Source organism: Neovison vison, chromosome 3 (assembly GCF_020171115.1).
Source record: "Neovison vison isolate M4711 chromosome 3, ASM_NN_V1, whole genome shotgun sequence".
Taxonomy (NCBI): domain Eukaryota; kingdom Metazoa; phylum Chordata; class Mammalia; order Carnivora; family Mustelidae; genus Neogale; species Neogale vison.
In genome coordinates this window covers 44955702-44982090 of record NC_058093.1, presented here as the reverse complement: position 1 = coordinate 44982090, position 26389 = coordinate 44955702, and the positions used below count along the sequence as shown (strand labels likewise).

Here is a 26389-nt window from a genome sequence, read left to right as displayed (position 1 = left end):
CCAGATAAGTGGCAAACGGGAAAAGAGAGCAGAAAACATGAAATCACCCCAGACACTGCATTCCCAAAAGCAGGCAGCCTGCCTGTCTCACTCTCCAAAGCTGAACATCTCGGCTTCTTTCTCCTTCCAGAAGGCGAAGCTCCGGTCGATGTACCCGCAGATGTCCTCACTGTTGAAGCTGCCCCGCTGGTGGCCAGGCCCTAGTCCTTGTGCTACAGCCTCGGGGCTGCCGCTAGCGGTGGCAGCATGGGGCAGGGGCCCAAGGGGCGTCAGGCCTGACTTGCGGCCGGGCTCTGGGTCCCAGGCGGGGCTCCTGCTGGAGCCAAAGAAGCGGGCTTTGATGTCCTCGAAGCCGTCGGTCCAGGCCCGGCGGCCAGCGGCCACCTCGTCGGTCACCGCCTTATGGAAGGCCCGAGCGGTCTCCCAGCCGTGGGCGCCCAGGTGCTCGAAGACCTCGAAGCAGAGCAGGTGGCGCATTTTACGCTCCTCGGCGGGCAGGTCGCACTCCAGCAGCTGGAAGTAGCCCAGCATGAAGAGGTCCAGCGTCAGGCTGCCGTAGGGCACGGGCGCCCCACCCACGTGCGGCAGGAACTGCTCCGGAGACAGGGGCCCGCGGGGCCGCCGGCTCAGCCGCCGCAGCTGCCGGGCTGGTACGTGCGCCAGGATGGCCTTCCAGTTGCCCAGCAGGTGGGCGATGATGCTTCGCTGCTGCCACAGGTGGCCGAGCCGGGGGCCCGTGCCGGGCGGCGGGGAGGGCGGCGCAGGGCCCCGGGCGGGCTCCTGCACCCGCGGGGCCCCCCGGCGGGCCTCCAGTGTCCTGCAGGCGGCTGTCTTGAGCGCGGGCGTGTAGGCCGACTTCTTCCAGTGGCTGAGGAAGAGCATGACGATGCGCTCCTTGCGCAGGTTGGCCAGGTCCGGGCTCGGCCCCACCCCCGCCTCCGAGGGGGCCTCCTCGCAGCTGATGCCCGAGTCGCTGGCTTCCTCCGCGTCCCTCGCCCCGGGGGCCCCTCCGGTGCGGGGCTGTGAGGTTGCGGGCCCGACGCCTCCCCCGCACTGCCCAGGCCGGGTCGCCGGCTCGCAGGGACCGGGGTCTGGGGCGCAGGGCGGGCCAGGGGTGGACTCGAAGTTGCCGCGAAGCGTCCGCACGGACACTCCGCACTCCTGGATCTCGCGCTGCGCCGCACTCCCGGGGGCGCTGGCAGGGGCCTCCTCGCGGGCCTCCTGTGGGGGCCGGACCGCGGGCTTCTCCTCGCCCTGTACCAGCCCGTTCATGCCTTTCAGCAACAGGGACATGCTGCGCACCAGCCGGGCGATGTGGCCGCACCACATGGGCAGGGGCTGCTCCCCGGACGCGGCCTCCGCGGGGCCCTGGGGCTCGGCCGCGGGTACGGGCACCTCCTCCCCCTCTAGCGCAGGCCCCCGGGGCAGGAAGTGGCTGTTGACCGTGATGCGGACCAGGGGCGCGGGCAGCAGGGCCTGCAGCTCGGCGGCCAGCCGGCCCAGCTCGCTCTCGTACTCCTGGCAGCGGCGCCGCAGCTGAAGGTCCGCGATCTGCTTCTCCAGGTACACCAGGTCATCCTCCGTTAGCAGCTCCCCGAAGGGGCCCAGGATAGCCTGGTGCGTCTGTGAGTACCGCCAGGCCGCCTGTCCCGCGGGGCCCATGCTCCCGCTGTCACCCTGGGCACAGGGAGGCCGGGTCAGCAGGGCCGAGGCCCAGGGTGCATTGCAGCTGGGAGAGGTGGTGTTCTGGCCGGACACAAGCTCCCGGAGAGTGGTCTGGACCTAGGTGCCCCCTGGGAGCCCCAGGCTCCTACACGCCAGTGGGCCCTCACTGGGACTTAGAGCATAAACAAGGAGGCTGGCCAGCCCCAGTCCTGAGTCTGAGGCTCAGGGCAGCCACTCTGCCCTGTGGGGGCCCAGAAGACAGTGCCTCTGTTCTGTCATCCCCACATTCTCCTAATCTCAGCTCATCACTGTTCAGCCCAGAGGGTCTCTGTCCTCAGAGCCCTCCCAGGCCCTCCCAGGCCCTCCCACCAAGCTCCAGAGCCTTCTGTGGTTGGGTAGCTGAGACCAAACAGGGCGGCTTCTCCCACTCTGCTCTGGCTTCTCCTGGTGGCTGGCCTGGCACCAGGATCCAGGCCTGTCCCCCAGTGCCCACGGCCTTTGGGACAGACAAAGAGGAACCCTGAGCTGGGCTCCCTCTGGGCTGAGGCTCTGTGCCAGCCTGATTTATTATAGCTCAAAGCCCCCTGAGGGAGGGGCCCCAGTTCACCACAGCGGGACCCAAGTCTCCACCTGCTTGCTCAGAGGCCCTGCTCTGCCCTGGTAAGTTCTGATTCCTTGGCCCAGCAGACCCAGGGCACGGAGTGTTGCTGCACAGGGGTGAAGCCTTTGGCCAGGCTGAGATGCCACTTCCCTCTAGCTGGGGCCAGCACTGCCCAGCACGCTGGACAGTGAATGACACGTAGCCATCAGCCACCCGTGGCTACAGAAACGGAATGTGGCTTGTGTAACTGAGGAGCAGGAGTTTGACTTTTGTTTCATTTTAATTAACTTAAATGGTCACAGGTGGCTGGCATGATTGCGTGGGACAGGGCAGCTGGGACCCAGGGCTGTAGAACACTCACCATTCAGACAAAATCCTATCCCTCTACATCCCGCACCAGCTAGAGGAAGCCTGCGACCACCCATGTCAAATCATAGCTTCTCTGCTCAGATTCCCAAAAGCTCCCCAGGGACCTGATGGTGAGCAGCCCTTCCGACTCTGACCTCACCTCTGCCCATCATACCTCATTCACTCCGCTCTATGGTACCAGCCTATGCATGCCTTAGGACCTTTGAACTTGTTTTCTCTGACTAGAATCACTTGTCCCAGATTCTCACAGCGTTCCTCTCTCATTACTTTCTGGCCCCCCCCCTCAAGGTCCCCTCCCCAGAGAAGCTGCCCCTGAGCACCCACATGGAATCCCCGCTCCCCTTTGCTCTCTCTGCTTCTCTCCCTGGCGCCTGGAATCACCTGGCCCGCCCGCACACACCCAGTGCAGTTGCCAAGTCCCCCTGTCTTTCCTGCTGGAATGTAAGGGCTGGGAGGGCAGGGCCGGTCCCCTTCACTGCCTAGCACGGGGCCTGGCACGAGGTAGAGGTGGGATGAAAATAGTTAAGACAGAAGAGCATGTGGATAGACCACCTCTGAGGGGTGGGGGGGCGCGGAATGGAGTGATGGGTGAGGAGGCGCCCAGCTTCCAGATCTGGTTCCCCTTCATGGTCTCCCAGAGGAGGAAGCTGGGGCCACAGAGGGGCACGCGATGGGGTGCCCGGGTGTCCAGACTCGACGTGTGGGCCCAGGTACCCCACCTTCCACGTCTACTTGCCAGAACAAAGCCCCCCGCCCAGCCTCCGCTCTACCCAGCGGCCCCACTCCGCCCCATTCCCACCTAGCCCCGCCCTGCCCTGCCCCACCGGGCCCCGCCCCTCTCCCACAGGGCCCCGCCCCTCTCCCGCCCCGCAGTGCCCTGCTGGGCCCCACCTGGACCCGGGGCACCGGATCCTCGCCCAGGCGCGCCTGCAGCTTCCGCACCATCACTTGCCGCTTCCACTCGGGGATGGGCCGGCCGTGCTCGTCCTGCGTGGGCACCAGGCCGTCGAGGTCGCCCGAGGGCAGCCTGTCCAGCTGCAGCGCCACCAGGCAGTTCGGGGCGTCTTCCGCCGCCATCTCCTCTCCCTGTGCAGACTGGGGGTGGTCACTCAGGGCCCGGAGGGGATCCCGCCCGGCATCGGTGGTGAGGGCCTCACGGAAGGAGGGGTGGGGGGTAGGCCAGGGAGGGACAGGGAGACCCAGCCTGATAAGCGTTGGCCTCTGAAGACAAGGATCCCCCGTGTCCGCTGTGGGATCCAGGTATGTGTATGGGGGGATCGCTGACTGGGAGAGGCAACCAGAGATTCCTCCCCTCTTCTGTACATGGCAGAGAGGTTGACACGTGGATGTACAAACTCGCTTGGGGTACAGTTACATAGAGAAAGTCTGGTGGCCAATTATGAACCGCAGGACTTGTCAGAGCCTTTGAACTGTGCTCTGTAACTCTCCAAGAGAGGCAGCAACATGCAGCACTTCCCAAACTTGCACAGAACCTCTCAGGGGCTGAGAGTTCCTGGGACCCATTCAAGGAAAGGGTGGGCTGGATTTATAATGGCCTCATGCTCAGAAAGAAAAGGAGAAAGAGGAGCCAGCCTCCTCCAGTGGGTCCTAGGCTGGGTGGGAGACCCTGAGGAAGGAGGGCAGCAGACCCTAGGCCCACCCACCCATGGACAACTGCATCTCTGCCCCAGAAGTGACCTGGCTTGGGCACACATGGGATTCTAATGAGAGGCCAGCTGGACTTTGCGGGTTGGTTGGGGAGACAGGGTAACAGGGTATGGAAGGGGGAGGCATACCGTGGGGACGGCCATGGTGCTGGTGGTGACCTGTGGGGGAGCTGCCCAGATTGTCTGCTCCCTGAGAAGAGGCTGGTCAGGCTGGCCAGGCCAGGCTGGGCTGGGAGTCACCACTGCTGGGGGAAGGGAAGCAGAGTCAGGGGGCTTCCCAGACTCTGAGAAGGCCAGGGGGATGAGAGGAGAAAACCCTGGACCTGGGGCAGAACCGGCCTTCTGGAAGGACCACTAGACTTGGAGTCAAAGACCCAGCCAGTCCTCCAACCAATGGCCCAGGACCTGGGACACTGATTTATCGCCCAGCATCTCTGGGCGCCTGCAGTTTACCCCCTCCCCCGTTGAGCAGGCAAGGGCAGAGGGTTGGGCCGTCTGGGGACCTAACGCAGCTCCATCAGACTGCAAAAGATCAGAACTCTCCTCTTCCTGGCCCTCCCCAGGACCACACCCCAACCAAGAATCACATCCTGCACCATACACACACATGCACATACACGCACTCCTTCATATGACTATGGAGACCTGTGCCACGAAGCGGGGCTTACTCTCACGAATATGGGGACTTCTGATATTTTTCATGCTGTTCTATTTCATTTTGCTAAAATGGTCCCAAATCCTTAAGAGTCCGTGCCTGCCTCGGCTAGCCTGCGGATGCACCACCTGCTGGGCTCTCCAACCAGCAGCAGCAGACCCAGAAGAGCCCCAGGCCCCAGAGACCTGACCTTCGAGATTTACCTCTGGACAAACTGAAGCCCGGAGAGGGGACCAGGCTGCCAAGGATCACACAGGGAGGACAGCCAGGCCCTGGGGGCTGGGAGCTCACAGAGGGACCCTGGAGGGGGGAGCAGGGGACCACTGATTTGTAATTACAAGCATGTGTCATGGAAAATGTTGATCTTCACTTTAAAGAAGCAACCAGGGCAATGAAGGAAATGCGGAAGCAGCTGGGGCTGGGAGACAGGAAGGATGGCTCCAAATCTGTCCTCACCGTGTGGCACACCCAGCGCCTGGAGTCAGCTGCTCCTGCAACCCACCCTCTCGAGGGACCTCTGAGCTGAGGGCAGCAGCACCCACTCCTGCCCTCCATGGTCCAGGCCAGTCTTCCCTGGAGACGTGTACTCACAGGTGGGGCTCCTGAGACCTGAGCCCCTTGTTCCTTCCTCTTGGGAGTGCCTTGCAGCAGACAGCGGAGGAGGGGGGAATGGAGGCGGCGGTGGTGTCATCAGGAGCGGAACCTGGGGGCAGAGGGACCCGGTCAGCAGGAGGTCCAGGTGGGCCTTGGCATGGGCCACCAGCGATCCCGCTGGGGCGGTAAGGAGGCATAGAGCAGGCTAGCCCTGGTCCGGTTTCCCAGGGGACTGGGAGTACTGTGGGGAGTGGAAAGCTGCCATCGACACCGCTGCCAGGGGAACGGCACCCTTTATCTAAGGGCCTGGCTCCCGGCCTCTGGAGGTGCTGGGCCGGGGCTGGTGTCAGCTTGGCTGACCTCTCTCTGGCCTTATGAGACATGTGTGCACCCATGCATGCATGTATACACACATGTAATGGATACAACACACGTGTGCATGTGCGCACGCGCACACACACACACACACACACACACACTCGTGCATGTGCACAGCCCTCCCTCGCTGTCCTGGACTTCTGTGCTGAGACAGCCGGCCTGGAGAGGAGTGGGGAGGGAGCATCTTGAGGCATCTGGAACACTTCTCTGACACACCAGCAGGGGCCTTGTGGCTGTGGCCACACCTCAGAACGGGGTGCTGTGCCAGGACCCACCAGGCAGTGTCCAGGCCAGCCCCCTCCCCAAGGCCACTGGGAAACGGAGATCACCAAGATCGGACCCCCAGCACTGCAGAGACCCCCAGAACTCACCCCTGCACCCTGCCCCACACCCAGGGCAAGGCACAGACCTGACTGTGGCCACCTCTCCTGCCTCCCCAGGGACACTGGTTGCAGCCAGGAGGAGCCCTGGACCTGGACGAATGTCCCCAGCTCACCCTGAGCAGTCTCAGCTCTGGGGACTGACCACCCGAAGCCAAGACTTCTGGCCCGGCTGACCTAGCAAGCAGGGGCTGTGAGCTGCGGGACTGCACTCATCTCTTCGTGTCCCACCGCATGCTGCAGAGAAATTCTCCAGAATGACACCAGAGCCAGGCTTGTCACTTTTTGGCTGAAAGCTGAAAGTTGAAGTTGGGCCAAGCCCATCTCAGAGGGCAGACTCCCATGCTCCCTGCTCCCCTGGTGTCACCGTGATGACCTTCTCCCTTGGGGCTGTCCCCACATGCCTCTCCACCTCACAGGGCCACAGCTGCCGGCTGTCGGAGCACCCCAGCCTGGCTGTCAGAGGGCAGCTCCTCATCCCTCCTTGCTGTGGGCGGCAGAGGGGGGATAGGCCTCCAGGCTGGGCTGGAGAGAGCCCTGAGCAGGACACGGCTGCCTGGCCTGGGGCTGGGACCACGCTGTCACTCATTTTCCTTCTCTGCTCTTTCTGCATTAAACTGCTTCAACATTTTGCAACAAGAAGCCCAGCGTTGCTGTGGCCGGTCCTGCTGGGGCAAACCGCTCGGCCATCCTGAGTGTCCCTGCGCTCAGTCCCACCTCCCAGCAAGGAGGCACAGATCTTAGGGAGCTACCGGAGCTTGGTGGCACCCTCAGGAGAACCCCTGACCTGCACCCCCTGCCTTCAGCCCCTCAATTGCTCCCCTACCCAGGACCCTCCGCCCACCATGGCCACTGGAAAGGAACACAGCCTGAAGCCCGGTCTGCCGGACACCACGCACCTCACCTGTCAGTCTTTCCAGGAATCCGGTGGAAAGCCCAGGAGTCCCGGTGCTCCATGGGTAGGGGAGTGTCTGCCGGCCCCCAGCCCGGGGGGAGACCCACAGAGGCAGGGGCTGGGTTGAGCACCGGGAGCCGCCACAGTACTGGGCTGTCAGGGCTGTCCCAACTGCTGCCCCCAGGAGCGGGAGTCGTCGCATTAATATTTGAAGACTGAGGTATCAGGTGGCCAGGCGGGCTTGGGGCTGGGTGCCGGATCCCTTACCATGGCACCTTAACCCTCAGTGGGGCAGGGGCCAGAGGAGCAGACCCTCTCGGGATGTGGGCGAGGCTTGAGATCCCTGGGTCATGGGAGAGGGAGAAGCTAGCCAGAGGAAAGCCCCAGTACTGTACCTCCAGCCCCAGAGTAGCTCCCAGGGCACAGACAGAGAAACCAAGGCTCGCCGGGAGGTGGCGAGAGCTGGGATCAGAATCTTATTTGAGACCCCCAGTCCTTGCTCCAGGAACCCCTCGAATCACTGCTCCTTGGGTCGGGGGCATCAGCAGTGGAGGAGAATGCTCATGGGGGTGCCTCTGGGGACTGGGGAGGCCCTGACACTGGTTGGGTTTCTTGCACTCCTACTGAGGATGCAAAACCCTGGCTGCTCTTTATGTGGCCATTTCTCAGGGCTGCATCTGGAAGGAGGGACCCAGAGGGATCTCACTGCTCAGTGTAAAATGGGGGTTCCCCACGCTCAGGGGTCCTCAGCCATGACACCAACCTCCTGTGGGCACAGTAGCCATCTGTATCCATATCGCATTATGCAGGGTCCTGGGGGGGCAAGGGGATGCAAGCAAACACAACACTTGCTCTCTGCAGTGGTCCTGGACGATAGTGTCTTCTTCCAGCGTCCATGACACAGACCTTGGCTGGCTTACAAGCTTTAAGCAGGACCCAGTCAGACCCTGGAGCCTGGGGCCTCCCCCTGCTATCTCCTACCCCTCTCCCTAAAGGAGTCGGCTCTTGGGGTTAGGGGTAAGAAGCCCCCCTCCCCCACCAGAGCGCAGGAAGTTGGTTTGGGGTGCAGAGGAATGGACTTGGACCCCAGTGCTGCACCCGCAGCCTGGGGGAATTCATGTCACTCTCCTGGCCCCAGCTGCACCCTCCCCCACCTCCAAGGAGAAATGAGGGGAAGTCACACCTGGGGCCTTGGTTTCCCCTCCTATAAGTCAGGAAGATGACGAATTATGGGAGGTGCCAGCGTGAGGGGCTCACACCTCATCGGCGTGTTCTCACCACAGAGCTCTACCCGGCCCCGTCTGCTGTGCTGTTTCCCTGGCACTGGGAGAAGCGACATCCTGACACTAATACTAACACTGACACTAAGTCTGCAAGGAGCTGAAGGGGCTCAGATGTGGGGCTCCGATCTCTGGGTCCTGACGTCTGGGCACATGCCCCACCCCAAATTGGGCAATTGCCCTGAGGTCAGTGGTTGGCTCGGCCCTTTCCGGGGCCTGCCATCTCCTTTCCTGTGTTTTGGTGAGATTTGAGCAATGCTGGGTCTGCCATGCATTATACATCGAGGACAGCTGTGGCGAGCCGGGTTACAGGCCTGTAATGCCACCCGGGCTGAGAAAATCATGACACACAGATGGGCGCCGGACACTGGTCACCACGGCTGAGATTCAATTACTGGCGGCACCACCAGGCCCCACCCCTCACCGGAGAGGAGGCTGCCCCCGGGGAGTCTCTTGCCCTCTCTGGGCCTCAGTTCTGCAACAAAGACGAAAGGGTCCTGCAACCCTTGTGACCTTGGGGAGGGAAGGAGCACCCGCTGGAGGCCTCAGGAGCATCTCCCGCCACCACTCGTCCTTCCTGTTTCATAGATGAGAAACTGAGGCTTGGAGATGCCGCGACCTCACCAGCCAGGAAGAGCCTCTCCAGCCCCGGTGCGTGCAAGTACAGGGCCAGGGCCAATGGGACCAGCCGGTGCTATGGTGGGGAATGAGAGGCTGCCCCGCCTCACGCCTGTTTGGAGGGTCGGGCTTACCAGCCTGGGCTGCTATTTCTAATGCCACCATCTGGCGGGGACCTCACTCAAGCCCGGGCCCTGCAGCCAGGAACCCACCCCGTCAGAGAGGACCAACCCTTCGTTGTGCAGAGGGGGCCCGAGGGCCAGGTAGCAGGAAGAACTGGCAGCTGCACTGAGGCAGGTCCTGGCCTCCCCGAGCCGAGGGTAGGCCTGGGTGCTGGGCAGCATGGACCCAGATCCTGCAACCCAGTGGCCCAGGGGGCGCCTCCCACATGCACAGCCTGGCTCCCCAGACCACCTCTCCTGAGACCCACAGCTCTCGGGGGCAGGTGCAGCTGCCCTATATGTCTTCCACCACCTCCCCTGAGCCCGGCGTGGGAAGAAGCCGGTGCGGCGATCTCTGGATATTATGTTTCCATCAATATTGCATAAGGCGCCCGGCACCCCCCTCCTCAGCGCCGGGGCCCTCAACCGACATCCCGCCCTCCCACTGAGCCAAGTCTGCATGTGAGGCAGGTGGCCTGGGGGGGACCCACACCCCCAACTGCCGTGGGCACTCACTGAGGGAAGATGGAAGGCTCCAGGCCTAACCCCAAGTCCCACATGGGCTCCCCAACTTTCTGTAGACACAGCAACAAGCCTCATAAACCAGGGTTTTGTGGATGGGCTGGGCCCTGCTGGTCACAGGCTGGGGAGCTGGGGAGTCCTGAGAGAAGAGAATTCTGCCTCAGACCCTATGGCGACACCAGGGACACAGGGAGGACAACCCGAGATGGGCCGCTTCTCCACGGCCCCAGGACCATCGGGAGAACACCCAGAACCCCACCCCTGGCCGCTCAAGCTGAGCCAAGTGGCCAAAAGGTTCTGACAGATGTGCCGGGGCCTGGGGAAGGAGGGCTGAGGTCAGAGACACTGCCCAGACAGGAGGCCCAGGAGTGACTAGGCGGGGGACTGGCCAGGACCTACCCACTGAGAGCAGGGCCACGCCCACCCCCCTCCTGATCGCAGCTTCCAGGTTGGCCACAGGGACTACCGAGGGGCCAGGAGGGACCCAAGTGGCCAGGACATTCCCAGCCTGTAGACTGTGGAGCTCTGCCCGCTACACCAGGAACCTATCCAGTCCCACAAACTCCTCACACCCGAGCCCAAAAGACAACCTTTTACCAAACAGTAACCAATGGAACGTCTTGTACATAAATCGTGTCATAAAGAAATGACTTCCAGCAGTCAGGGTAGTCCTCAGTTCTTAGACCGCGACATCAGCACACCCCTGTGCTGCCCCAGGCCGCAGCAGGCTGGGAGGCAGGGGGTGGGGGAATGATCGTCCCACAGGCCCAGGACCAGGGAGGACCACAGCTCTGCCTCAGTTGGCCCAGGATGCTCCTGAGGGAAAATGAGGCACAGGAACCCCTCGGTGAGACCTGGCATGGGGGCGGCGTGTCACACCTCTGGACCTTGGTGCTCTCACCTGAAAATGGGGCCACATGATCCCAGGGACACTTTCTAAAAGGGTGGCCACTAAATTGGCAAAAGCTGTGGCCAGTTGGGATTAATTTGTCATAGCAGCTGCCTCGGACCCCGAATGGGGACAGGGATGGGTGGGAGGATGCTGGGGGTCCTGGTTCGACGCAGACGTCACCCACGAGAATGCCCGTCCGCCTGCCCACGTGTCTGTGTTCGTTTACTTGCTCACATGCCCATGGATCCTCTCCATTCAGCGCACGCTGTGGCCTATCGTGCACAGGGGGCTGGGGACAGCAGGACGGATGGGATTCTTGTCCTTGTGGATGGGAAATATCTCAGCGAGGGGTAAGCCATGAGGGCCACACCCAGATGGGAGCGTGGGACCGGAACTTGCTGCCTTCTGGACGGCCATGTGACTCAGAGCCCTGCTCCCACCCCCGGGTACCCTCAATCTGACAGTGTCACCCCTTAGGCACCCCAGCCATGGCCCAGCCACAGGCCAGCCCTGCTCCCTGCCATAGCCTGGCCCAGTCATGACCATGGCCCTTGTCTTGACCCCTGCCACTGCCCCTGTGAAAGCCCCAGTCAGGGCCTCTGTCAGTCCCAGTCTCGGTCCCTGTCATAGTTCCAGTCACGGCCCCTGCCATGGTCCTGTGACAGCCCCAGTCATAGCCCCATCACAGTCCAGTCATGGTCCCTGTCACAGCCCCTGTCACATCCTCATTCAGGGCCCCTGTGACAGCCCCTGTCACAACCCCTGTCACATCCACAGTCAGGGCCCCTGTCCCACCTCTTTCATGCCCCCTGTCCCAGCCTCTGTCACGGCCCCTGTCTCAGCCTCATCACAGCCCCAGTCACAGCCCCTATCACAGTCCCAGTCATGGTCCCTGTCACGGTCCCAGTCATAGCCCTGTTACATCCTCTGTTACAACCCCTGTCACATCCCCAGTCAGTGCCCCGTCACACCCCTATCATACCCCCTGTCCCAGCCTCTGTCACGGCCCCTGTCCCAGGCTCTGTCACGAACCCTGCCATGGCCCATCACAGCTCCTGCTGCAGCCTCATCATGGCTCTGTCATGATCCTTGTCACAGTCCCTGCCGCAGCCCAGTCCCAGAACTGGGCCAGCTGACTTGTGACACTGGCTCTGTCCTGGCCCAAGACCATTTCCCTGGGACCAACCTGGTGTCCATAATGAGCTTTCTCCATAACTTGTTGTCAGGGGAGCCAGGGACCCTGTCACCCCAGCCTCCAGGGCTGGGGGGTGGGCACTGTGAAGCTTACCGGCCCGGCTGTCTCCCGCAGGAACTGGGCACAGTCCTGGTGTCCATGGTACTCTGCCAGGTCTGCCGCCGTGTAACCATCTTCGTCTCGTAAGGAGGGGTCCACATGGTGGGAGACCAGCGTCTGGCAGCACTGCAGGGAGGGGACACATGTGTGACCACTGCATCACCTGCTTGTGCCCACAGCATCACCAGGTGTGATGGAGGGCAGGCACCGTGCTGTCCCATCTCACAGGTGGGCAACTGAGGCCACCAACAGCTAAGGAACTTACCGAAGACCCTGCTGTTGTTCACTACAGGGCCAGGGCTCGAATCCCCAAGGCCCACCCACCACTGCCCCATCCAGGCAGCAGCAGCGCCAAGCTCCACAGGCACCAGCACACAGTCCCAGAGGGGAACCAAGGCACCCACAGTCAGGAACTGCCAGACACTCAGCTGCTAGTAGGTGGTACAGCTGACACCCTGGCTGGGCAGCCTGATCCTGACCTTGCCCTTGTAGTCCATGCTGCGGGCTCTAAAGGCAGAACCGGTGTCCGTACAGCAATGTTGGGAGGTATGTGTGTCATTTTCACAGGAAGAAATGGGAAGATGGAACCATAGCCTGAGCACTGCGGGATTTGTGAGCAGGGGGTGAATGATTACAGATGACCAAGATCTTCGAGGTGACTGTACCAGAAGCAAAGCAGGAGGGCAGATGGGTCCTATCAGGGACTAGAGAAACAGGTCCCCAAGGACAACATAAAATATGCATTAAATGTAAAGTCACCTTCCTAAAGCATCAAAGAGGCAAAAAGGAATGAGGAATTACCAAGCCAAGCTCAGGAGTCAGGGAAAATCTGGAGGGATAAACCTATCACTCAGAAGTGTTTCTGCACTGACAGCACAGCCTCACAGGACTAGGGAGACCAGGAAAAGCCCGGGGTCCTCCAAAGGTGAGGGCTCCAATTTATCACCTAGCACTGTAGGCTGAAGGTTCTACCCTCAGAGTAAAGGTAAACCAGAAGTCAGCCAGCCCTCCGCTTCCCTTCACTCAGTGGCCCAGGGAGCCTGAAATGTGGAGTGGGAAGATCCTGGGCTCACAATTTCCATGGATGCCTGACAACCAGAGGCAAATAAGGTTTCACCCAAGGCCTCACATGAGTCCCACAAATTGTTTTTCAAATATAAGTTCCAGCATAGAGTCAGACAAATCCAGGAGCCCAAAGAAATAAGATACCAGAACAAGAGCCAGAAGACCCAACTCATCAGGAAATAGACCCACAAGGACCCAAGAACAAAACACAACTGGGCTTATTATTTTCAAGGGAATAAAAATCAAGCTTGAAAATTTAGGCGTGGAATTATCAACCACGAAAAGAGACATGGTGCATTTAAATGATGATGGTTAGTAGGTCAGGAACATAGAAATAATGACCACGTGAAAAACTAAAGCTGTAGGACAAGTGAGCAGAAAATCAGTCAGAAGCAGCCATCCAGATGCAGCACAGAGAGACAAAAAGCTGAAATCAGAACCTGTCTGTGATACTGTTTGTGGCAGTAAACCCAGGAAGAGGAGAAACAGAATGGGTGCAGAAGTCACATCTGCAGGGATAATGGCTGGGAATTTCACAGAACTTAAGGAAGCACCGAAGCACAAATTCAAGATGCTCATGCAATCCCCAGTGGGAGAAATAAAGAGCAATCTGTCTCACGTCATCCCCATAGTAAAATTGTAGGAAAGCAAGGACAAAATGAAAAACCTTAGAAGTGACAAGAAAAAGAATGATTATCTTCAAAACAGTGGCTCCTCTCAGCTGACTTCTTTGTAGAAGCCATCAGGCAATGAAAGAATGACATTTTCCTAGCACCAAAGGAAAATATGTGGAAATTTCCAAGCAACGATTCTATACCAAGCAAAAATACCCTTCAATAGTGATCATGAGATAAAGGTAAACAAAACAAAATGAAACAAAGAATTTGCCAGCAACACTCCCACACTAAGGGAACATCTGAGGCATGGACTTCAGACTGAGGGGAAGAGATTACAAAGAAGGCCAGAGATGCCAGGAGGAATGAAGATGACAAAGTAGTAAATTTGTGGATAAATTCAAATAAGCCTTTATTTTTTGACTGAATGAAAAACAGTTGTCAGATTTTTTTTAACTGCAGAAATAAAACACATTAAAAATGGTGCCACTCCATCAGCCTCATCCCCACCCTGCAAGCTTTCCTGCTCCCTTCGTCCTTGCCACTAGTCTCTAGGCTGTGCCTTGAAAAGTTTAAGCCATCACAGGAAGCTGGGGGCTGCTGGGGACCATTGTGCTCACAGCCTGGAGGCTTGTCTAAGAGATGGGGAAGTGAGTCCTTCCGTTACCATTCTGGAGTGACACATGGACCACCCGTTCAGCCCCAATGTCACCCTGTGAGGTTTATTACTGTGCCTGCGCTACACAAAATGACAAGAGGCACGGAAAAGGATGAGAAGCCTCCCCAAGGTCATCCTGCTAGGAAGTGGGGCAGCCTGGATTCCGAGCTGTGGCTCTAGGAGCCTGTGGTCTTCATCACACCCGAGACAGAGGAGCATCCCAGGACAGCGCAGGGCCTGAAGGCACCTCAAGGATGAGCTGGTCCAGGATCCTCCCTGCCATCAGTCCCAATGCCCTCTTTTTTTTGCAAAAGTTTCCTGACACTCCTTCTGCTCTTCTGACATGAACACAATTGATAATACAAGTTGCCTGCACACATAAATTTAAAATATTATGCTCTAATGTAAAGGAGAAAAAAATAGTTTATAATTTAAAAAACATGCATGTTACTATGTGAGTATTTGGGCATGGCTCCACCAAAGACAAAGTCTGCTGTCTGTACCATGAAAAACGAAGGAGGGCACCCCAACAGACAAAGCAGATTACTGAGTGTCCCGCTTACACTTCTGGTTATTGTCTCTTTCCTTCACTACCTTAGAGTCAACTACTCTGCAAAGTGTATAAAAATGTTCATGTTATAAGGGCTCCCGGTGGCTCAGTGGGTTAAGCCTCTGCCTTCAGTTCAGGTCATGATCTCAGGGTCTTGGGATCCAGCCCTACACCAGGCTCCCTGCTCAGAGAGGAGTCTGCTTCTGCCTCTCCCTCTGCCTACTACTCTCCCTGCTTATGCTCTTGCTTCCTCTCTCCCAAATAAATAAATAAAATCCTTAAAAAAAATGTTCAGGGGGCTCAGTCAGTTGGGTGTCTGCCTTCAGCTCAGGTCATGATCCCAGGGTCTTGGGATCGAGCCCCACATCGGGCTTCCTGCTCCATGGAGAATCTGCTTCTCCCTCTGCCCTCCCCATGTTTGTGCTCTCGTGTACACATGCTCACTCTCTCTCAAATAAATAAATATGTTCATATGATAAATGGCTTTTGTCCAGGGGAAGCCTAAATGCAAAATGTGTACAGTGGAATGCAGTCAATGATCTCCCTTGTCAGTACTGACTGGTTTTGCATCTATTTGTGAATTCACGTCATTATCCCTTGCTGGTGAAATATTTGTTTTATTTTACTCCTGGTTATATGAATTACTTGCTTTCTCCTTAATTAATGAGGTAAATAAAAATCTTTGACACAGGCTCATTTTATAGTTGAATGCACATCATGATTATGAGCACTTTCAAAAATTATCACTGAGGGCTGCAAATAAAGCAAAATACTATCTTCCCTTGCCATGTACAGTAGGATCATTCTTGGAAAAGCCTTACATATACTGACATTATGAAAAATACTGGGATGTGTGTATACACACAATTGAATTTAGGTTCTAAGCTTAATTACATACACTTGGGAATAGCAGGTCCCCTTGTGTCCCCTCCACCACGGGTGCCTCAATCACTGGAAAACCAAAAACAGTCCTGAAATTTCTGACACCCACTGCAGAGGGTCCTGCCCTGTTGAGAACCAAATGCTCTTGTGGTTCTCAAATCCTTGGTCATGTCCTAAGCAAGTGCGTTCAATAACTATGTGTCAGAAGAGTGAGTATCCGAATGGAGGAGAGTGAATGAGCGGACGTCAGAGGCTCTGACGATTAAACAGGCCCTCACCCGCACCTCTCATAGGAGCAGAAATCCCTGAGGCAGTCGTGCTCCCGATACCTCTGGGAACTCAGAATACTCAGTAGTAAGTTCACTTCTTGAATTAGCGGCCACAGTAAGTTAGAGTTAAAACTGAGTTAAAACCACTCATCTGAACCCTGAGAGAGTCTTATTTACACCTGTCTTCTGTCGTTTCCTTTCAACCTCATCAGCAAAGCCCCAGACGACACCCCGTCATATGGCAACTTCCTTCTCCAAACAGCCATGGCATCTCACACCCTCCTTTCGAGATTTCCCAGCAGTCTCTTAACTCAGCATTAAACCTAGTTCCACGCTGTCACCAGCGAACCTTTACTGCCAGCCCTGACTCCTGCTCTATTCTGTTCTAGCAGCTGACTGTGTCTAGTCGTCTCTCCCTTGCCAGAAGTCCGGCTCCTTCTCCTGTTCACACACCGCTGTAAGATCCACTGTCTCTATGAATTCTTTCTAGATTTGCTGAGCCAATGCTATGCACACAGGTCGTTCTTGAAATTGTACATCATAATCCCCTGGCGCGTTTTAAAAGTCCTGATACCTGGGGGCCCCACCCAGAACCAATCAAATCAGGATCTCTGGGCAGGTGGAGCCCAGGTGTTTGGATACTTTAAACCTGTTCTGGAGATTCCCAGTGCACAGACAACCTTAAGAACCACCACATAGCACTATACACTGCATCTAAAATCCCAAACAAAAAGTTAGCTATTAAATTCAGCTATGTAGAAGAGACAATCTATCACGGTCACTTTGCATTTACTCCAGGAAGGCAAGGGTGGTTTAACATTTTTAAAAGTAATCAGAATAGAAAGAAAGGTCTTGAGATGTTTGCCCGCCTATGTTCACTGTGGCACTGTCCACAACAGCCAAGTGCGAAAGGCAATCCAAGTGTCCCCTGATGGGTGAAAGACCGGAGGCAATGTCGGTCCAACCACACAAGGGAATGTGACTCAGCCTTAAAAAGGAAGGAAATCCTGTGTCCTGCTACACCATGGTTTAACCTTGAGGATATAACGTTGAGTGAAATAAGCCAGTCACAAAAAGATAACTGCTATCTGATTCTACCCTCGTGTTGTTCCTCGAGTTGTCAGACTCATAGGGACAGAAAGTAGAAAAGTGGGTTCCCAGGGCTGGGGGATGGGGAGCAGGGAAATGTTTCATAGGGACAGAGTTCCTGTTTTGAGAGATGAAAGCCGGGAGGTCTGCTGTATAACAATGCATATAGTGAACCTCACTGCACCATACACTTAGAAACAGGAGGAGAAGTTGGCGTTTTAAAAGATTTTATTTATTTGAGAGAGAGAGAGAGAGAGAACTAGCACATGAGGCAGGAGGGGCAGAGGTAGAAGCAGACTCCTTGCTGAGGGGGAGCCTGATGTGGGGCTCGATCCTGGAAGTCCAGGATCATAACCTGAGCTGAAGGCAGACACCTAACCAACTGAGCCACCCAGCTGTCCTAGGAGGGTAAGTTTTATGTAACGTATTTTTTTTAACTTCAATTTTAAAAAGTAAGCAATTGGTATAATTCACACCATTCAAAGAATAAAGACTGTTGATATAGTAAAACAAAACACGTTAAACAATCATTGCTCCCTTTGGAGGCTGCTGGGACACCAGCTCTTTATTCTGAAGTTTTATTCCTAAAAATGAGGAGAATCTGTCCCAGCTAAGGAGCCTATGGAGACCTGAAGACTACATGTAGTGTGGTATCCTGGAGGGAATTCTGGAGCAGATAAAAAGACATAAGGTAAAAACTGAGGAAGTCCTGGGGTTGTCTGGGTGGCTTTGTTGGTTAAGCATCCAACTCAGTTTTGGCTCAGGTCATGGTCTTGGAGTCATGAGATCGAGCCCCAGGTTGGGCTCTACACTCAGCACGGAGTCTGCTTGTCCTTCCCTCTCCCTCCCCTGCTCATGCTCACTCTTGAGCACATGCCCTCTCTCTAAATAAATAAATGAATAAATAAGCCTTAAAAAAAACTAAGAAAATCAGAATAAAATATGGACTTTGGTTGGTAATACTGTATCAGTTTGGGTCCACTAATTGTGACAAATGCACTATGCTGATTAAGTGGTTAATGCTGGCGGAAACGGATGTGGGTCTTTGGGTTCCTCTGCCTGTACTAGTGTCTCGATTGTTCTACAATCTAAAATCATCCTGAACTACTCTGAAATAAGAATTTATTTTGAAGTTGCAGGGGAGATCAAGCATTATCCTAGGTTTCTGGGACAAAGCAGATTTCTGGAACTGCGAATGGATTAGCAGACGCGGCGGACAAACCAGTCGTGTGCGGTTCCTGTTTGGCCTTCGAGTCTGGTGCAATCCGGGAAGTAGATACTGGACGCTCTGGGCAGGCTGGCTCCGAGTTGAGAGCAGGACCTCACTATGAATTATTGTTAGGTGTGATACTGGTTTGAAACTGTGTTAATAAACAAAGGGGGTCCTTATCTCTTGGAGATGTAGGCTGAAGTATTTCTGGATAAAATACTGTGATATCTCTAGTTCACTCTTGAATAACACAGCAGCCGAGGGGGCGGCAGAGGGGCTGGGCACCAGCCAGGCCTTGCCGATCTCAGGTTCTCACGTGGATTCAGGATTTCCGTCAGAAGAAGACTGAAAGCAGATCTGTTCTGCGCTGTGTGGCCTGAGTTATTCTGTTTCCATATGTTCCATATGCAGAGCGGGTGAGGACCCACAGGCTCTGGGCTTATCTGCTCAACTCCTTGGGCTCGTAATGAGGATTTCATTTGCAGAAAGCCACGGCTCCAGCCGCCTTCCTGAGAGGGTCCCTCGGGACTCGGGATTCCCTCATACCTCCAAATCTTCTGTTGTCTCTGTCCTCCAGCCCGCTGCCCCCCATCCCTGGCTAGGAAGGGGTGGAAGCTGGGGAGACAGAGCTGGGGGAGCGAGCCTGCAGGGTTGAGTGGTGTCTGAGGAGGAGAGAGGGAGTGTAGCTGGCGTGGGGAGTCGGGGGAGTGAAGAGTCAGAGAAAGACCATTTCACAGCTGCTGTGAGCTGGGGTCCTGTCTCCTTTGCCTTCTTCCAAAGGAACAGTGCCTTCCTGTGACTGTGCTTGCTGCAGTTTATTTTACCTGACTCGGCTGACACTGGGCCACGTGGGGCCCCAGCCCCACTTTGGGTTCCAGCTGTGAACAGCTGTCTGGAAGCAGAGAGCCCGACTGGGGCACTCAGCTGTGATCTCAACATCACCCTCCCTCTGGACTGAGCTGTGGGGGGGCTGAAGGAAGCGGATCCCCCTTGGGGACAGTGCTCCGTGGGGCTGGGTTGGGGAGGCAGAGGAGGAAAACTGTGTTTTGCTCTCAGACTGGCCTTGCCTTTCCGTGAGGTCAGTGTGCAGGGAATGCGCGGGGCAGGGGTCCCGCATGGTCTATTCTCAGTGTTGGACCCTGAATATTTAAATGTCACCCATGCTGACTCCGGGTTCTTCATGTTGTCCCCTAGGGGCTGGGCCACGGGAGTCCCTGAGATTTCTTGGATGATAGCAACAGGGCTACCCTCACGCCTCTGAGCGCAGCAGCCAAGGGTTCTCCTGGGACAGATGACACACCCCGGGGGTCTCTGTGCAAAGGAAGGGGTGCGCACGGATGGAGAGCCTGAATCTGGCCCCCAGGTAACTCAGAGTCTGGGCCCTGGGCAGTGACTGCCGTCTCAGCCTCACTTTACCCACCAGTAAAAGGGAAACCATGACTCCTCTCCCACTGGGCTGCTGAGCGGGTTGAGTTATTTCTGCAGGAAGTGCGGGAAGGGGGAGCTCCCAGGCCTCCAGCTTCTGGGGGCTCCCAGTCTCTACCTCCCACCTTGCCGGCCTTACCTCCATGTGCCCGTTCTCGGCTGCATCATGGAGGGGGGTCCCTCCCCAGGAGTCTGTCGTGACAGGGGCGCCCATCAGCAGGAGCCGGTCTAGAATGGGTGTGTGGCCGCCTTGAGCTGCAAAGTGGAGGGCTGTGGCCCCCTCATTATCCCGTGCTGTCAGGCCAATGTCGGTGAAGGTGACCTGGGGAAGGTGGAGGAGGAGGACCCGCTGAGGAGGTGACCCCTCGTAGGGAGGCAGACGGGGCGGGCAGTGAGCTCAGCACAGAAGCGGGAGGCGATCCTCCCCAGAAGCCAGTGAAACTCCAGGGGCCACTTCTAGGAAAATTCTGCCTTCCTGATGGAAGGGGCTGGTGGCTGTGGTGTCACCCTGTTTCTCCTTCCTCCTGCCTTGATGTGGCCAACTTTCACCATAAGAGGGAGGCTGGGAGAATGCAGAGATGCAGCCGAATGGGGCTGGGTGTCTGACCCAAAAACAGCAAAGCCTCCTGCTGCTCCTACGCTCCTACGTGGAAGGGACACTGGGAAGGAGGTTCAAGTTCCATTGTCACCTGCAGCCCAAAGCATGCTGGCTGATCTGATAGTCAACTGTGTCTGCTGGGAAAAGACCGGTGAGCCGGGAACAGAGACCCTCCTGTCAGCCGGCTCCCCCAACGGGGAGGACGCCCCGCTCCCGAGTCAGGGACCCAGCTGGGAGGCTGCAGTGGGAGTCACGTTGGAAAGGCCTTTCTGGCCCTGAGAGCCCGTGGCCCTGGATGCTCCTTCCCTTTCCCTGGGACGAGCCCCCACAGTGCTCCCTCCTGCCACCCTCCCTATCCTCTTGACACCCCCCAAAACACTGAGCTGCTTCTCCCCCAGCACACCCCCGTGGCTCAGTGCCATGACCAGAGACGCCCGGTACTCCCTACCTGAGGGACCAAGAATCCAGGTGCGGAGACAGGTACATTTCTGGGGGGGCTGCAGTCTGAACCGGATGGGGTCAGAACAACAGGAGAGGGAACGTGAGGACAGCTCCATGGGAAGGCCAGGGTGGGGATCCTGGGCTTTCTCCTGGGAGTGGAGCCGCTCTCAGCGGAGCCCCTGTGGGAAGGTGGCTGGGGTAGGAGGGACCAAGCCTCACAAAATGTGTTTGCCTCTGGTGGGGCCTCAGGGGCGAAAGGGCCAGCCTGGGTGGGAGAGCGGCCAAGGGAGGCTGGAGACCAATGCTGGTGGCTCAAAGACCAAGGCAGGTGTCTGGATTTCTTCGTTTGTTTCTTGGTTCATTAACTTGCTGAATCAGTGTCTCCAGAGCCTGTGCTCCACGCCAGGCCCATGGATGCCTCCCACAGGAAAATTTATAGTCTATCAGGTGCTGGTGCCATGGAGGGAAGACAGGAGGACAGTGGGACAGAGGGCTGAATGGGGTGACGCCGTCCTAAATGGATGGGCAGGAAGGGCAGTGGAGGAGGGGCTCGGCGCCCTGGGGACACTGCTGGGGAGAAGGCCCCTCGGGAAGTATGGGAGGTTCTGAGCAAGGAAGGGTTTTCTCGCCCCCCCCCCCCAGTGGCCAGTGTGGCCTTCAGAGATGCCAGTCACATCCTGCCATTCTTGGCTCAGGGTTCGGCAGGAGCTCCCAGCCCCTCAGGAAAGAACTCTGCCTGTCCCTACTCCCTCTGCCCCCCAAACCAGGCTCTCTCCAACTTGGATTAAAAGCTGAGTCCTCCTCATCTGGGCGACCCCCCCTTGCCCAACTACTTCCTGCCTCTCCTCAGGGAGCCCCCCCCTGACTCTGAGATCTCCCCTGGGCCTCTCTAATGAACTCTCCAGGGTCCCAGAGACCTGGCCTGGTCTGGTTTTCTGTGGTGGAAGCGGGAAGTCCCCAGCCCATGCTGGGAAAATGCATCCCCCCCCAACCTGGGCCACTATGTGTTCTGGGGTCTCAGGACTTCCTTCCAGAAAGAGGATTGAATGCCCCTTTCCCGGGTCCAGAAGGGAAGAGACTGGGCGTCGCTTGGGGCTCTGAGACATCAGAGCAGGAAGTGGCTGAATGCAGGGCCAGGAACAGCCAGCGTCCGCTGGGGGCCACCCGCACTGAGGGCTCCAGGAAACAACCCAGGACTCCTGGGAGAGGGTCACGAAAGACCCTACTGTTCTGCAGGGGTCACTGCCCATCAAGGCTGCACTCCGGGCCCAGCCTGGGACTATACACATGGGTGCTCCCAGTGATGCCCCGGGAACATCTGATCCCCCACAACCTCAGGGGTCCCCAGGGGTCCTGCAGGCAGATGGAGATTCCCCACCCCAGCAGGCCCTGCTAGCTTGGAGCGGGCTCTGGGACCAAGGGGGGAGCAGGTGCCAGCCTCCTTGGACCTCCCATGCCCCCAGCATCCTTAGCGCCTCCTTACCAGCCAGACGACCAGTGAGTAGTGACCACAGGCAGCTGCGGCGTGGAGCGCACTCATGCCATCGAGGGCACGCAGGTGCACATCAGCTCCACAGTCCTTCACCAGAAACTGGGCCAGGTGTAGGTGGCCCTCCTGGCAGGCCAGGTAGAGTGGGGAGGCTCCAGTGCGCGTTTGCCGGTTCACACCACTGTGGGGGAAGGGGAGGCTCAGAGAGTGTTTGGGGGTTCTTGTAGGAGGCAGACCTCCTCCAACCCCCCAAGGTCCAGATCAAGGGGCAGAGAGGCCCAGCCCACCTTACTGGCTGAAGGGCCCCCTAGCAGGTCACCTGCATGGGTGTACAGGTTATACACAGCCTTCTTACTCCCAACCCCTCCACCCCCAACCGCTGAGACCCTGGAATCCAGCTCTGCACACTCCCCTTTGAGTTGACCAGCTATTCCCAGGGCTAGGGCTTGCTGGTGGGTGAACAGCCTAGTGGGGCGGGTGGTGGGCAGGTCACTGAGCCTCCAGAGCCCAAGGCCTGCTCTGCAGGAAAGGGGCATTGTGAGCAGTGCCTGGGTCTGGCATCCAAACTCCAGGCTCCGGCATAGACGGACTGGAGGAGGGTCACAGGGCTCCCCTGATCCCGCTCTGTCTCTGAGCTGCCACGGGGCCAGGTGAGTTCTTGGTCCCCAGTGGAATTCTGCAGGGAAGGACAGTCTCTGACCCAGACTGACCCCAGCTCCTGGTGATGCAGACTTCGCCTGTGGCCCCGTGGCTAGTCCAGGTGGGAGTCAGGGTGCTGGGCAGGAGACGCCACACACTTGTGTGTTTTCATGTGAAATCTCCAGGTTTTAAATGGTAAAAAAAAGATTTTAAAAATGGAGTCTAATGGACCCTCTGTGGTTGGCCCGGCCCAGGGCACCCCCAGTGTCTGCAGAAGCAAGTCCCAAAGACCAAGGGGGTAGGCTGAGAACACCAAGAGAGAGAACGCTATTCCAAAGCTGAGCTGTTGGGCCTTGTCGGGGAGCAAGTGTGGGGCAGCCGGAAGAGCCAGCCCCTCAGCCAAACAGGAGGCGCCCCCAGGAGAAGAGGTACGACTGGAGGCAGATGGGTCATCAGGGGGAAAGGCTATGTCAGGTGAGGGGTGGACACTAAGTCCCACACCCAGCCAGGCCAGCAGTCCTGGCAATGGGGGTAGGGAGGCCATGAGCATGACGTCCCCAGATGGCCCATCTCGGTGCCCACAGCATACTCTGTGTGGGCCAAAGACTAGACAGGCTCTCAGGATGAGGAAGGAAGCCAGGCTGCCCCCTTCCCCAGCTGGTCCCATCCCATCCCTGCCACACCCAGTGTGCCTGGCACCCATTCTGGGCAGCAGGCATAGGGCCACAGGCTGCCCTGCAGGGGTTCCCAGTGCGGGAAAGGGAACAAAGTGGCAGGACCATCCGGGTCACCTGACTAGGGCCTCAGGACCCCCCTGAGGGCACTATAGGCCTCTGCTCATGACTAGAGAGCGTGCACCTTCCCAGCTGGGGTAGCATGGGTCCTGACATGGCCCCAGGCAGGCCGGGAGAAGCCTGAGTGGGGGGTGGGGTTTCCTGGCCCCCCATTTCCCCGCTCTGTGCAGCTAGACACTGCCCTCGGTCTATAGGATCAAGGTCTGTCCCCCTGGTCCTGAGTCTCATGGGCCCCGTCCCCCTGCACTGGCCCCACACTGGGCCTTCCCTGCTCCTCCATCCTTCCCGGGGCGCACTCTGGCGGACGACCGGCAGGCGGCGCTTTGGCAGCTCACCTGCTGTGGGCTGCGGCCAGGAGCTTCAGGCAGGTGAGGTCCCCGCTGACTGCGGCATGGTGCAGGGGCAGGGCCCCCTCCAGGGTCTCCAGGGTGGCCGCGTGGCCCTCCCGAAGCAGCCACTGCACCAGCAGAGGATGCCCGAAGCGGGCGGCCAGGTGCAGCGGGGAGACCCCTGAGTCGTCTTGGTCCTACTGGGCAAAGAAGGGCAGGTGGCCTTCTGTGGCTGGCTGGGACCTGTCCTGGCAGGGCAGTCACAGCGCCCAGGAGCCCGCCACCCTGCCCGCATGCTCTTCCCTTCCTGCCAGCTAAGCCGAGTGGCCTGCTCAGAGGAAAAGGCATGGCGGGGGACACAAGTCCAGGTCTTCTGAGTCCAAACCCATGATCCCGCTGCTCCCGGGCCCCTCTCTCGAGGGCAGTCACAGCCCTTTCTATCCTCGGCTCGTAGTGGGAAGACCTTCCACAGGCCCAGCCTTGTCCATGTCGGGCTCTGTGGCCTGCTGCCTGTCCCAGGGCCCTACCTCTGGGCCTCTGTCCCTGATGGGTGCTGAGCACCCGCCTGCCAGACACAAGTCCTCTCACTGGAAGCATTCCCACGGCAAGCAGCTGGCAGGCCTGGGCATGCCCCCAGGCACAGAAATGGGCACCGCTCCCCCACCCCGCCTCCCGGGTTGTGGGAAGAGCCGATGGGACCCATGAGTCCTCCCTGTCTGGGACCCAGCACCCCTTCTCGGAGAGTGCCCTTACATGCCCCATTGGAGCTCGCCCACTGTCCCACGTCCTCCAACTGCACAAAGGGACCCCAGGTGGGCAGGAAAAGGGAGAGGATGGGCGCTGCTGGAAATGCCATTGCCTAGATAATCCCTGAGCCTGGAGACCCTCCTTCTTCCCACTGCCCCCCACAGTAGGGCCTGGGCTGTCAGGCACCGAGGCCTCCAGCTGTACAAGCCGGGCCCCAGCTCCTGAGCCTGCGTGCCCTCCATGCTCCTCTACACAATCCTGTGTGGACCCTTTGGGAAACAAGCCCCCAGATCCGGGCTGATGGAAACCCTGGCAGGCTCCACTGGCCAGGTGAGGCCAGGCGCTCTGACCTGGGGGAGGGCAGGGGGAGAGCTGCTCTGTGCCAGCCTGGGAGTTGGTGCTGGTTTGGGGGCAGGCGGGTGTGCCCATGCCATGCACACCGAGTCCCTAGGACTTCCTGGCTGCTGCTCCCTCAGTCCACATGGACATCAGCCCCTCTCACAGGCTCGCCGCACTCACCTGCAGCCCGCAGCCTCCGTCACGCACCAGCCAGCAGAGCTCAGCCAGGCTGCCAGTGGCCGCGGCGTCATGTGCTGGGGTGGCCCCGTTGTGGGCCCGCTGGTTGCCGGGCAGCTTGGCCTGCTGTACCAGGAACTTGACACAGGCCAGGTGGCCAGCCCGGCTAGCGTGATGCACCAGGCCAGCCCCCAGGGCGTCAACGATGCCCGGGCCCAGGGCCCCGGCCTCCAGCAGCCGCTTCAGGGTGGCCAGGTCCCCGTCCTTGGCAGCCGTGAGCGCCTGCTGCTCCTCCATCCTCCAGCCCAGTCCACTGGTGGCTCTCGGCGGCTTACGCACAGGCCCGGGCTTCCTGTTTCAGGCGTGGACGGAGCTCCCAGCTCCTGTTACCCGATAAGCGGTGCACAGGGCAGATGGGAGACGGCGGGGGGCGGGGGGCGGGGACAGGGCGGGCAGGCCTTGGAGCCTGGGCCTCGCAGCCCTACCACAGCCACTCCCCAGTGCCCAGGGCTGTGGTGGGCAGAGTGTTCGGGGTCTGGGGGCAGGGTCTGCCCTGGCGTCAGGTCAGGGGTGGGTGCTGGCCAGCAGATGCTTATTGTGACTGGGTTGGGCCTCGTCTTCTTTCCGAGCAAGCACTGGGGATATGTGCCGTGTCTCTCACCCTGAGACGGACTTCCTGTGTCTAGTGGGTGTTTCTAGTTCCCAGGATCCTTCCAGGAAGGCAGTAGGCTCCCCAGCACATGCTTCCTCTCGTCTGGGCAGCAGCCCCGAGAGCCTCTTCTCACGGAAGGGAGACCCATCCACAGCGGGAGACCCGTCAACGGCAGGGGAGCCTCTCTGGGGAACTGATGACCACGTGTGCTGGAGTTCCGCGAGGCCTTCACCCCAGGATCCCAGGGCCCACCTGCCTGCTGGCAGCGCTGTGCGGGATCCTGGCCCTCGGCTGGCCTAGGACCCTATAGCTCCATGAAAGTCTGAGGAACAGCAGCTCGCCAGAGGCAGCTGTGGGCCCAGGGCCCTAACATGGGACAGGAAGGCTTCAGAGGCAAGTGAGGGTCTCTGAGGCTGTGGCTGAAGGTCAAGGGGCTTCCTTGAGGGCAGCC

At 58.4% G+C, this 26389-nt stretch overlaps 1 protein-coding gene across 1 annotated transcript; it reads right to left on the bottom strand.

Moving 5' to 3' along the window:
* Positions 1-87: 87 nt before the first annotated feature.
* Positions 88-25583, bottom strand: ESPNL (espin like). The gene is made up of 9 exons (XM_044240898.1): positions 25290-25583; positions 24030-24220; positions 22256-22442; positions 19873-20055; positions 11966-12097; positions 5549-5660; positions 4432-4544; positions 3527-3721; positions 88-1677 (listed from the first exon to the last, which is right to left on the bottom strand). Exons 1-9 carry the CDS (start codon positions 25581-25583, stop codon positions 88-90), a joined length of 2997 nt encoding a protein of 998 aa, XP_044096833.1.
* Positions 25584-26389: the final 806 nt, after the last annotated feature.